General features: G+C 35.2%; 1 protein-coding gene across 2 annotated transcripts in view; it reads left to right on the plus strand.

Annotated features, from left to right (window-relative positions):
- The window catches only part of ATAD2B (ATPase family AAA domain containing 2B), a 141,465-nt gene that overhangs the window by 13,406 nt on the left and 113,817 nt on the right, over positions 1 to 14,242 (plus strand). For both annotated transcript variants that reach the window (XM_081264119.1, XM_081264118.1), the window contains exon 2: positions 6,938 to 7,089. In XM_081264119.1, the coding sequence (XP_081120245.1) occupies positions 6,938 to 7,089 (152 nt within the window). The remainder of the gene's footprint in view (positions 1 to 6,937; positions 7,090 to 14,242) is intronic.

Below are 14,242 nucleotides of genomic sequence, written 5' to 3' on the forward strand. Positions count from 1 at the left end.
TTCTGTTTAAAGGAAAACATGTCATTTTATCATTTTATTTCTATTTTTATTTTTTGGTACTGAGATTGAACCTGGGGCGCTTAACCACTGAGCGACATCCCCAGCCCTTTTAATTTTTTATGTCGACATAGGGTCTTACTAAATTGTTGAGGCTGGCTTTGAATTTGTGATCTGCCTGGCTCATTATATCGTTTTAAAAAAGAAATTCCTTTTATCTACTTTGTAACTTCTTTAAACTTTTTTTTTTTTTTTTAATATTTTTATTTTTTAGTTTTCCGCGGACACAACATCTTTGTTTGTATGTGGTGCTGAGGATCGAACCCGGGCCTCACGCATGCCAGGCACGCGCGCTACCGCTTGAGCCACATCCCCAGCCCTTTAAACTTTTTTTTTATTCTGTATTTATTTATTTACTTATTTATATATGACAGTGGAATGCATTACAACTCTTATTACACATACGGAGCACAATTTTTCATACCTCTGGTTGTATACAATGTATATTCACACCAATTCCACCAATTCGTGTCTTCATACATGTACTTTGGATAGTAATGACCATCACATTCCACCCCATGTCCCCTCCCTTCCCTTCCCACCCCTCTCCCTATCTAGGGTTCATCTGTTCCTCCCTTGCTCCCCCTCCCTATCCCACTATGAATCCGCTTTCTTATATCAGAGAAAACATTCCCGCATTTGGTTGTTTGGGGATTGGCTAACTTCACATAGCATTATCTTCTCTAACTAAACTTTTATTTCTCACTTAATTCTGATATTTCTAAGATTCTCTCTATCTACAGTTATTACCTGTACTTTCTCACCATTCACCCAGCTTTTTGAAAAAATTGCCCTCTTAGAGGGAACAGTGCCCTCCTAATTACGAGTACCCTAATTATCAGATTCTGTTAAGTTCTTTATTTTTTATTTTGAGATGGGTCTCACTAAGTTGCTGAGAGGTTTTTAAATTGCTGAGGCTGACCTTGAACTTCTATCTTCTTACCTCAGTCTGGTCTCCCAGTTGCTGGGATTACAGGCATGCACCACCATGCCCTTCTTTCCCTGCTGTTTTAGTGAGACATTATATTTTTCTCTGGTTTCTATGATAGATTCTTTGCACATTCCTTTAATGTAGGTATTTTTTTTTTAAGGTTTTGACTTCTACCCCTGTGTTCTTTTTTATTCTGTGTATTACCTGAGATCCTTTCTTTTGTTATCTTGTTTCATGTCCATCTCTATCTGACTTCATCTCTGAGCTTCATTTCCCACAATCTGATAGACATCTCTCTAGGTTTTTGGCTAAATATTCCAAACATGTCTTTCGAAATCAGGCTTCAGGTTACACTTCTTTATTCGATAACTGTTCTCCGGCTGTCCCTAACCACACCCCAAACAACAACCATCTTTTGTACCTGTTTTTATTACCTTTATTTTGAATATGGCTATCTTTAATCTAGTTATTCTGCACTCTTGAACCAATTTCTTATTTTCTGTTTCTGTTTTTGTAATTCCTGATGAGACTGTCAATCATTTGGTCTGTTAATTCACTTATTTCCTTGACTTTCTTATTTTAAAATGATCTTAGATTCATTCTTTTTGTCTTTAGATTAAAACCCAAATTCTAAATTTCTGAAAAATTTGGATCTGGACATGACATCTTCCTTGAAAACCAGAGCAATGTAAATTGTTCTGTTTCCTTATTATCAAGTTCTATTGCTTAATTTTATAAGATTTGTGGCAGAATAGTGGTCAATATTTGTGGTAGCTGAAAAGTATGCCTTAAGAGACACTTAGACTTGAGAAAGTTATTTTTCCATATTGGAGAAAATGATCTATTTCAGAAAATGAAAGTTGAGGACAAACATTAAATTGGAATTATTATATCCTTTCATTGTACTTTTACCTCTTGTAGCATTTGATGATTTTTACTATTATGCTTGCCTTAAAAGTTATGTCATCCTTGAATCATGCTCTACTATTTTATGTGTTCTATTATTAAATTGTTACAAAATGTTTTTCCATTTCCATAGAAAACTCTACATTTTCTTTTTTTTAATAAATATTTTTTAGTTATAGATGGACACAGTACCTTTATTTTATTTATTTATTTTATGTGGTGTTGAGGATCCAACCCAGTGCCTCACATGTGCTAGGCAAGTGCTCTACCACTGAGCCACAACCCCAGCCCTCTACATAATCATTTTAAATTCCACATCATTATGATGTCTTTGTCTCTACTAGTAGTTGTCGTTTCTCATTTTTGGCTAACAGAATTTTGTATAATTTATTATTAACTATTATTATTATAACTGTTTAGTAGCCCAATAGATTATCTATTGAGGTCAAGTAGGTTCTCAATAAATGTTTGTTAAATGAAATGATTCCCTTGGTTTTAGATACCTTTCCTACTTATGGATTGTTATGACTTTGACACAGGTTACTAAATGGCTGTGGGTAGCTTGCATAATCTTTTTGAAATATCTTTGTCATGAAACTAGTAACGCCTTCCCTCAAAGGAAGAGTTAGGTTATAATTAGCTAGTAAAATGCTTTGAGGATGAAAAAATTAAGGTTGAGCATTTTGATCATCCTATTAAAGGTGAATTGTTATTATCAGGTGTAGATTAAAGCTTTCCCCAAAGTTGAAGTTAATTAAGTAGTGCAGAAGTAACTATTTTTGTAACTATTTGCAACTTGGTTATTTGCTTTACTGAAATCCCTAGATTGCTTTGGAGAGAAGGAGCTTTTTGTAATGCAATTCATTCCTAGGTCTCTGTCATAGAGCCAAGTAAGGTGTGAAACCCTCTCATAATAAGAGCAGTAAATATGCCAGTACAGTGTAGCAGTTAGGATGATGTACCTCATATCATGCTTAAACTATGTTGTTTCCCTGTGGTTCTCAAATTTGTGCTTAAGCATCATTTGGAGGCCCTCATTAAAATGTTCTACATCCAGAGATTCTAGTTCAGCAGGTTATATTGCTGTGATGACTAATACAGGTGATTTCTAATTCAGATAATTATATATAGACAACAGTTTGAGACTGACTCCTGAATAGAACTTGATGTCCAAAGACTTACATACTGAGAATGTTTTAAAAATTGCTGGGGCATCAGATATTTTACTATTTTGTTTTGTGTTTAATTCCATAGTATATAATATTTGTTTCCATAGTATGTTCGGGAAACTGTAGTACTTGCAGATGAACTATGAAAAAAAGAGCTTGATTGCTGAGGGCCATTGCCAAGTAGGAATGATGCACTTGATCAGATAAGTTTGTGGAAATAATTATATATAAATATTGTAGCTAGGGGCTGGGGATGTGGCTCAAGCGGTAGCGCGCTCGCCTTGCATGCGTGCGGCCCGGGTTTGATCCTCAGCACTACATACAAACAAAGATGTTGTGTCCGCCGAAAAAACTAAAGTAAATAAATAAATTCTCTCTCTCTCTCTCTCTCTCTCTCTCTCTCTCTCTCTCTCTCTCTCAAAAAAAAAAATATTGTAGCTAATAGGGGGAAAGCATCAATTTAGGTTTGATTCTTCAGGATGGTTTCATGAAAGAATGGTATTGAAGACATGGTCTTTTTTTAAAAAAAAAGTATTTATTTATTTATTTTTTCGTTTTCGGCGGACACAACATCTTTGTTTGTATGTGGTGCTGAGGATCGAACCCGGGCCACACGCATGCCAGGGAGCGTGCTACCGCTTGAGCCACATCCCAGCCCCAAGAGATGGTCTTGAAGTGATTTTATTAGAAGGAATAATGTTGGCTTGGAGTATCTAAATTGGCAAAGGAGCGGATGTAGGTGTAGCTGAATGGTAGAACACTTGACCAACATGCACTAGTCCCTGGTTTCAATCCCAAGCATTCCACAATAAATAAATAGATGGAGATCTAAAGTAGTTTATATATATTAATTTCTTATTCACAAATATACATTAGCTTAGAATACATGATGTTGTTTTCTCAGTGACTAAGTTTTGAGTATGTTATATAATAATGATTTTCAAAGCCTAATGTGCACATGGAGCATCTGTGGATCTGGTTAAAATGGTTTCATTTTCAGTAGGGCCAGGTGTGGAACCTAAGATTCTGCATTTCTGTGTAGCTTTTTTTTTTGGTACTGGGGATTGAACTCAGGGGTACTCGACCACTGAGCCACATCCCCAGCCCTATTTTGTATTTTATTTAGAGCCCTATTTTGTATTTTATTTAGAGTTGCTTAGTGCCTTGCCATTCCTAAGGCTGGCATTGAATTTGGGATTCTCCTGTATTAGCCTCCCAAGCCACTGGGATTATAGGCACATGCCACGGAGCCCAGCTCTAAGATTCTGCATTTCTAATGAGCTACAAGGCAGATGATGCCCATGCCATTGGGCATATTTGGAGTAAAGAAAGTCTAGGATGAGTAGTTGTATTAGGTCAGCTTTAAGGCACATAACCTTGGGAGACTATAAATATCCTAGGGTAGAGTATCTGAGATAGTATAAAGAAAACTGCACTGGAAACAAAAGGACCAAAGTTCTAGGGGCTTTTTTGATTAGTCATTTGTTAGTTATGTGGGCTAGACCTTGAGCTAGTTCACTTACCTCGAGCTTTAGTATTTACTCTCTTAAAGGATGGTGTTGGAGAAAGCAAAGGCCTAGGGAATTGTATCATTAAAAAAGTCTTTTATTAATAAAGTATTACTACATAATTTAAAAATTTCATTTTTTTTTGTACTTGACATTGAAACTCAGGGGTGCTTAACTATTGAGCAACATACCCAGCCCCATATATTTTTTTTGCCTTTCAGAATCTTTATTCATTCATTAACATTAGCCATGCTGTTTTTTCCCCACTTTTTTTTTATTGGTGCATTATAGTTGTACATATTGATGGGACTTGTTACATATTTGTACATGCACACAATGTAACAATATAACTTGATCAGTGTCACTCTCCAGCATCTTCCCCTTCCCTCCTTACCTTCAATCCCTTTGTTCTTTTTCTCTGCTGCTCTCCCTTTGATTTTTAGAAGATTCACTCCCACCTTTCTTTTTCTTTTTCCTCTCTAGCTTCCCTATATGAAAGAAAACACAGGACCCTTAACTTTCTGAGTTTGATCCCAGCCCTTTTTGAGATCTCACTAAGTTGCATAGGGCTTTACTAAATTGCTGGGGCTGGCCTCAACTCAGCCTTCGGAGTGGCTGGGATGACTGGCATGCACCTCCATCTATGCCTTGCTGTTTGAATTTCTAATTGTCTCCCTGCCTTCCTTCTTTCCTCCTTTTTTTTTTTTTTCTTTGTACTGGGAATTAAACCTAGGGCTGCTCTACCAGCCACTGAGCTACACCCAAGCCTTTTTAATTTTATTTATTTATTTATTTTTAGTTTTATTGATTTTATTTTTTTAAATACATGACAGCGAATGCATTACAATTCTTATTACACAAAGTACAATTTTCATATCTTTGTATATAGAGTATGTTCACGCCAATTCATGCCTTTATATGTGTACTTTGTTTTTTTTGCATTATACTTTTTATTACACATATATACCACTATTTTTCATATCTCTGTTTATATATAAAGTATGTTGCCACCCAGTTAGTGGGAGAGATTTGGTCAGGAACAGAATATTGGTGAGTTATCAGAATAATATCTAACCAGATAAAAAGGGGAAAATAGTAACTTTACATTGTAGAAACTTGACAGATACCAGCTTGACCAGGCCATCATGGCTAACATCCTTAGTGATGGGAAGGATATAGTATGCAAGGCATTATTTCCATATAGTCTTTCCAAAATGTGTACCCTAAATCTGATTATGAAGAACATCAGCTAGACCCAGAGAGAAGTGTTGTCTTAGAAAATGAGAGGTCTGTACTCTTACAGTCAAGACATGAAAGACAGGGGCTGAGGATGTGGCTCAAGCGGTAGCGTGCTCGCCTGGCATGCGTGCGGCCGGGGTTCGATCCTCAGCACCACATACCAACAAAGATGTGTCCGCCGAGAACTAAAAAATAAATATTAAAATTCTCTCTCTCTCTCTCTTTAAAAAAAAAAAAAAAAAGACATGAAAGACAGATAGGGCAAGACTGAAATACTGTTCCAGGGTGCAGGGGAGGGAAGATCTGGTAGCTAAATGCAATATATGTTCCTGGATAGGATCTTGGATCAGAGAGACATTGTTGAGACACTTGGTAAAATTTGAATGTTTGTTGATTGGCTTTATGTTATACCAGTGTTGATTTCCTGATTGTGAGGATTAGTAATATAAATTGTATTATAATTTATATAAATATAATAGTATAACGTATATAAATATAAATATAATGTAAAATATAATTTAAAATATATAAATATAATGTAAAATATAAATATAATTTATATAAATTAGTAATATAAATAGTAATATAAATTGTCCTGTATTTTGGGAAGTGTACACCAGAGTTTAGGACATTTGAAGCATTATCTTATAGAAAGATATGTAAGTATCCCAAGCAGTCATACACCTTTTCTTGAAACTTATTCAAATTAAAACCAATAAATGAAATATGTTTTTCTAGCTATAATTTTTTTTGGGGGGGTACCAGGGATTGAACTTGGGGTCATTGACCATGAGCCACACCCCCAGCTATTTAGAGACAGAGTCTTATTGAGTTGCTTAGGGCCTCAATCTTCCTGCAGCTGACTTTGAACTCATGATCCTCCTGCCTCAGCCTTCTGAGCTGCTGGAATTATAGGTGTTTGCCACCATACCTGGCTTCTAGCTGTAGTTTTAATCTTCCTTCCTTTCTTGTTTCTATATTTATAAATAATTATATTTTCTATATTTGTAGTATGATTTGGTCAATACATACTGGTTGAAAAAAGTACTCTCCTTAATTATCCAAGAATAGTAAGTATTTTGTTTCTTAATGGGAATAATAAATAAATTTTTAATGATCTTTTTCAGAAAGCTGAAGTTGATGGTAGTTTAAGTGATAGCCACGTATCTCCTCCAGCCAAACGCACTTTGAAACAACCAGATTCTGTTTGCAAAGACAAATCGAAATCTCGAAGTACTGGTCAGCGAGAAGAATGGAACATAACAACTGGACAGACCAGGTGAGAAGGGAGGATTTATTCGTTGCTTTTTCATGAATTATTTGATGTGATTCAGAGTTGATGTTAATGCTAATGTCTTAACTTCTAAGTCAACTAGTATCTTAAATACTTGTAGATATAAATTAAGCTAATTTTATAATATTTTGTCTGTAAATTTATTTTCTCCAAATGTTCTGTAAAAAGTATATGTGTTATAAAGATATATAGTGTGTAATAGAAACTATTATTACTAAAAGAATAAGGATTTTAATGGATCTTGAATGGGCATTCATATTTATAGTCCTGAAAATTTATGACTAGCTTAATAAACCTAGTTTTATTTATTTATTTATTTATTTATTTATTTATTTATTTATTTATTTATTTTTTTAAAATATTTATTTATTTTTTAGTTCTCGGCGGACACAACATCTTTGTTGGTATGTGGTGCTGAGGCTCGAACCCGGGCCGCACGCATGCCAGGCGAGCGCGCTACCGCTTGAGTCACATCCCCAGCCCTATTTATTTATTTTTAAAAATATTTTTTAGTTGCTGATAGATCTTTATTTTTTTAATATGTTGTGCTGAGAATCGACCCCAGTGCCTCACACATACCAGGCACATGTACTACCACTGAGCCCCAGCCCCAGCCCCATAAATCTAGTTTTAATAATAAAACATATGATTAGATTTATATTTTAATGGAAAATAAATAAAATCTCCCCTTTCTAAGATTATTGAATGTTCTACTTGAATTGATATACTATAATGTAATGAGATTTCAATTATTATAAAAAAATCTTTTTCATGCATTATCTTGTTTTCAATTAAATTTGCTTTGTGTTTGGTTGAATATGTATCAGAAGAACTTAATTTTGCTCTGTTTCAAAGTAAATGGTAATAACTTAATGTAGGTTGGATAGGTGTGCACACAAATAAAAAAGATTTTAATATTGAACTATAAATCTTTAGCTGTTGCTTCTCCAAAGTCTTTGATGTACAATTGCTGATGATATACAGAGAACAAACTAAAGGGAAGTCCTTTGTTTTCATTCTTTTTTAAGTGTTTAAAGGTATCTTAATTTCATAAATGGAGGTAAATTCTGGATACTGTTGCTCTTTTTTTAAAATTTTTTTTAGTTGTAGGTGGACATAATACATTTATTTATTTATTTATTTATTTATTTATTTATTTATTTGCAGTGCTGAGTATTTTACACTTATCTATCTATCTATCTATTTATTTATTTATTTATATGCAGTGCTGAGTATTTTTTATTTATTTATTTATTTATTTATTTATGTATTTATATGCAGTGTTGAGTATTGAACCCAGTGCCTCACATGTGCCAGGCAAGTGCTCTACCACTGAGCCACAACCCCAGTCCTGAATACTGTTACTCTTTAATCAAAATCTTGGTATTATACAGACTTTGATGGGCTGTGTACATAAATTCTCTAAGGATTTATATTTAATACAGTATGTTCTATAAAAGATATTACTTTTAACTTTTAAAAATTTTCCTCAGGAGACTGAGGCAGGAAGATCCCTTGAGCCCAGGAGTTAACATAGTGAGACCCTGTCTCTTAGAAAAAGAGTACTGCCATTTAATTATACTTTATACTTAACCTATCTGTTGTAATCTGCATTCTGCATTTATAAAATGAATGAGTCAGGCTTTTTTCTAGAAAAACATTTCTAATAATGTTTTTTTTTTACTAATGTTAATATTAGCGTTAATATTTATTCAGTTGTACATATGCAATGTGCTATATTTTTCACAGCCTATCTGTCCAAAAAGGCTTTATGTAAATTGATTTGGATCCTGTTCTTTTTTTTTTTTTTTTAAAGAGAGAGTGAGAGAGGAGAGAGAGAGAGAGAATTTTTAATATTTATTTATTAGTTCTCTGCAGACACAACATCTTTGTTGGTATGTGGTGCTGAGGATTGAACCCGGGCCGCACGCATGCCAGGCGAGCGCGCTACCGCTTGAGCCACATCCCCAGCCCTGGATCCTGTTCTTTCATATGAAAAGTCTTCAAAATATATTGGAAGGATAGTTATATTTCCATTTAGGTATCTTACAGTTTGATATTCCTTCTCCCCCCCCCCCCCCGCCCCCCAGTGGTACTGGGGATGGAACCCAGGAGGGCTTTACCACTGAGCTACATCCCCAGTGTCCCCCAACCCCCATTTTGAGATGGGGTTTTATTAAGTGTTTTAGGGCCTTTCTAAGGTGTTGAGGCTGGCTTCAAACTTGCGATCCTCCTATCTTTGCCTCCTGGGGTTACAGCCATATGCCACCAAGCTAAGTGCTTTTAAAAAAGTATATTTCCATAAAAAGCTTAAATAATGAATACTAATTAATTTGTTTTTTGTTTTGGTAGAAAAATTATTGTTGACAGTTTGCACAATTTAAGAAGTGTTTTTATTTTTTTATTTTTTAATTTTTTTTTTAGAGAGAGAGAGAGAGAGAGAGAGAATAGAGAATTTTAATATTTATTTTTCAGTTTTCGGCAGACACAACATCTTTGTTTGTATGTGGTGCTGAGGGTCGAACCCGGGCCGCACGCATGCCAGGCAAGCACGCTACCACTTGAGCCACATCCCCATCCCCTTATTTTTTTTTTAATCTTTATTTTAAAAAAATTTTTTTTTTAGTCATAGATGATGTAATTTTATGTGGTGCTGAGGATTAAATCCAGTGCCTCACACATGCTAGGCAAGCACTCTGCCACTGAGCTACAGCCCCAGCCCCCTAAGAAGTGTTTTTAGTTGCTTCATCTAGGAATATGAATAGTGCTGCCCTGTTAGAATAAAGATCTTTTGATGTTTTATTTATTTTTACTTTTTTATTTTTTTAAAAGATTATCCTTTTTTTTTTTTTTTTAAGAGAGAGAGAGAGAAAATTTTTAATATTTATTTTTTAGTGTTCGGTAGACACAACATCTTTGTTTGTATGTGGTGCTGAGGATCGAACCCGGGCCGCATGCATGTCAGGCAAGCGAGCTACCACTTGAGCCACATCCCCAGCCCCCTTTTGATGTTTTAGATGGCCTGAAAAGAAAATGTTATTTGACTTATTGCATTCAACACAATTGAATTTCAAGAAAGACTTGTAGTTAAAAATTATTTAGATTTTGAGATAATACAAAAATCAGGATTATAGATTTTTGTAGATAAATATAACATCAGGATTTATTAAAAGTTTTGGATTTTTTTTTTTTAAGAGAGAGAGAGAATTTTTTCATATTTATTTTTCAGTTTTCGGCGGACACAACATCTTTATTTTATGTGGTGCTGAGGATGGAACCCAGCGCCCTGTGTATGCCAGGCGAGCGCGTTACCGCTTGAGTCACATCCCCAGCCCTTGGATTTGTTTTTATGTAATGAACTTGAAATTTTTGATTTCTTTATTTTGGTAACCCAGCTCTATGAGTATGTAAGGTAAAATTATTTAAGTCCTTTTAGAAAAATAATTCGTTAGGAATAAGATTCATTTACAGGGAAATTGAATATGGGCAGGAATTTTATTAGCCTAGAGAAGCAATGAATCCTAAAGAAGTTTGCAAAGACAGCTAACTTCTTTAAAGAAATTATTCTTTAAAAATTTTTTTTTTTTAGTTCTTAATAGACCTTAATTTTATTTATTTATATGTGGTGCTGAGAATTGAACCCAGTGCCTCACACATGCCAGGCAAGTGTGCTACAGCTGAGCCCCAACCACCAGCCCTAAAGAAATTACTCTTAATTGTTGAAATAAGTTTTCTTTTTAGAGATAGGTAATTGGATGAAGATAAAGTGGATCTAGGGTTTTGAGTTTCCTTTTTACTTTTTTTTTTTGGTGCGGATTGATCCTAGGGGCTTTTTACCACTGAGCTATAGTCCCAGTCCTTTTTAGTTTTTGTTTTGAAACAGGGTCTCACTAAGTTGCTGAAGCTGACCTTGAATTCGAAATGTTCCTACCTCTGCCTTCAGAACAGCTGGTATTACAGGTGTGCGTCACCTTGCCTAGCTGTTCAGACATTTATTTAATCTGGGGCCTGCGTGTGTACTGTGTGTGTGAGTGTGGTGGTGATGGTTTTAGGAGACGAGGCCTAGAGAATGATGTCTCTAGAATAACAGAATAACATACTCTTAAGATAGTCTTATTAAATATTTAATTTTGTCTAACAGAACAATTATAGCATGCCTGAAAATTTCCTTTTGTGGTAAGGTGATGAGGGAGTAGTGAGATTTGGCAGCAGTGACCACTATGTCAGTCTGCTGAGGCACATTAGAATTGAAAGGTGGTAGTGACTGTGTATGTTCTGTCAGAACTGGGACTTTTTATGAATCAGGGTTTATAACCCTCACAAATCACTAATTGCCTTGGCTTTATATGAGAAAAGGAAAATAAGAAATGACATATTTTTTTCCTTTTGGTGGTGGGGATTTAAAGTAGGGCTTCACACATTCTGCGGTAGACCTATGCCCCCAGCCAGTAATGAAATTTTTGTTGGTGGTATTGGGGATTGAACCCAGGACTTCCTGCTTGCTGTATAAGCGCTTTACCACTGAGTTATGTCCAACTCTTTTTCTAAATGTATATTTATTTTTTAGTTGTATTGAACACAATATCTTTATTTTATTTATTTATTTTATGTTGTGCTAAAGATCGAACCCAGGGCCTTGCACATGTTAGGCAAGCGCTTTACCACTGACCACAACCCCAGCCCCTTTGTTTTTTTTTTGAAACAAGGTCTTGCTAAACTACCTAGGCTAATCTCAAACTTGTGATCCTCTTGCCTCAGCCTTGAGCTAGTAATTTTTTTTTTTTTTTTTGGTACCAGAGATTGAATTTAGGGGCACTTAACCATTGAACCACATTCCCAGCTTTTTTTATTCTTTATTTTGAGACAAGGTCTCACTAAGATAATTAGGGGTTCGCTAAGTTGCTGAAGCTGGGTTTGAATTTGGGATTCTCCTGCCTCAGCCTCCCAATCCTCTGGGATTATTGATGTGTACTGCTACACCTGGCATTAATGAATAGTATTGTGTTGGTGTGCACTCAGATTGTTTAAAAGCTGTAGAAAAAACTAATATAATAATCATTTAATGAAAGGCAAAACTGTCTTCAATTAAAAATTTAGTAGGGCTGGGGGGATTGCTAAGCATGCATGAAATCTTGGATTAGATCCCCACCACATCATACACCCATGGGTGATGGAGCAGGTAGAAAAAGAAAAACTGAGAAACAGATATAGGGGAAAAAAAATTCTCTACCAACCTCCACTTTAAAAAATAAACAAAGGAACCTTCGTATCATAAATAATCTATGGAAGATTTGTTTAGGCAATGACCCTACTTGATTGCCATGCTGTGAATGGAATTTAAGGTCTTGTGTATGCCCTACCACAGTCTACACCCCAAATCCCTGATCATATTTTTAGTGATTAGCTATTGAGAACATTGATGTTTAAAGACTTTTTAGGCTCATACATTATTTCTTGGCAGGTCAACTCTTTAAAATCTCAGTATTTCCCTCGTTATATTATCCAAGTATTTCATGTCCTTTTTCCTTCTTTGTTTCTCCTTTTTATAAAGAGAAATGATAAAGGAGAAATAACAGAGAAGTAGTAGTTGGTCGAATAGCATGATGAACGAGCCCCCTTCCCCCCAGTCAGAAATGGGACCCAGGATCTTGCACATGCCAGACAAAGATTCAGCTATGTCTCCAGCCATTTAAATTTTTTTTTTTTTTGTTTTGAGACAAGGTCTCCCTAAGTGCTTAGGATGGCCTCTAATTTGCAATTATCCTGCCTTAGTTTCCCACATAGATGGGATTATGGGCATGTCCCACCATGCCTGAATAAGCTTTGTTTTTTAAAAGCTAATCTTTTATTAACAACAAAAATTACCAAAGTATGCATTGTTGTCTTTAGAGCAGCAAAAAAATCTTACTTTGCTTCTTATCCCAATGATGTTGCCATTGTTCAGAAAAATTTTTAGGTTTCTTTTGTGGAACGATTTTAAGGTCTGCATTTTATTGTTTTGAATAATTTAAGTGATCTAAAATATCAACTATTTGTCCTTGTGTCCAACCTAAATTCACTTGGCACCAAGACTTCTGAATAAACTGATAATTTCTGAATAAACTGAGTTAATGTCATATTGGTTCTAAAACCAAAAAGTATTTATGAAGTAATAAAATTGATTTTTCTATGTGGTTTTAAGTGGATCTTACAAGGGTTCTAGAGAATTCCAGAAATGCATTGTGCAATAGCAACATTGTTAGAATATACATATTACATTAATTATTTTATAGTTACACATAAAAGGTGGTATATTAGGACAAGATTTTGTATTCCAGGGAGAAAAGGGGATTGAAAGGTTTTTTCTTTTATTTTATTTGTGTGTGTGTGTGTGTGTGTGTGTATTTTAATATTTTTATTTGTAGATGGACACAATACCTTCATTTTGTTTATTTAGTTTTTTTATGTGGTGCTGGGGAAAGAACCTAGTCTCTCATGCATGCTAGGCAAGTGCTCTACCACTGAGCCACAACCCCAGCCGTGTGTGTGTGTGTGTGTGTGTGTGTGTGTGTGTGTTTGTTTTACTTGTAGTTGGACACAATACCTTTATTTTTATGGGGTTCTGAGGATCGAACCCAGTGCTTGCACATGCTAGGTGAGTGCTCTACCACTGAGCCACAACCCCAGCACCCTGTGTTTGTTTTTTGACAGCCCGAAGAAATGCATACTTATCTACATTTTTTTTTTAGAGAGAGAGAGAGAGAAGAGGAGAGAGAATTATTTAATATTTATTTTTCAGTTTTTGGCGGACACAACATGGTTGTTTGTATGTGGTGCTGAAGATCGAACCCGGGCCGCACGCATGCCAGGCGAGCGCACTACCCCTTGAGCCACATCCCCAGCCCTTGTCTGCATTTTTGTTTATACCTGATATTCATGTTGGTTGTAACCTTTGCTGGCCCAGGGGTATTATTATGATATATATTTATAATTGAAAATGAAGAGTGCTAGAGTAACAACCAAAAATGTTCGAATATTTTATTTATTTATTTATTTTTTTGAGAGAGAATTTTTCAATATTTATTTAGTTAGTTAGTTAGTTTTTGGCGGACACAACATCTTTGTTTGTATGTGGTGCTGAGGATCGAACCCAGGCCGC

This window comes from Spermophilus citellus, assembly GCF_964194105.1.
Source record: "Spermophilus citellus genome assembly, chromosome: 13".
Lineage (NCBI taxonomy): Eukaryota > Metazoa > Chordata > Mammalia > Rodentia > Sciuridae > Spermophilus > Spermophilus citellus.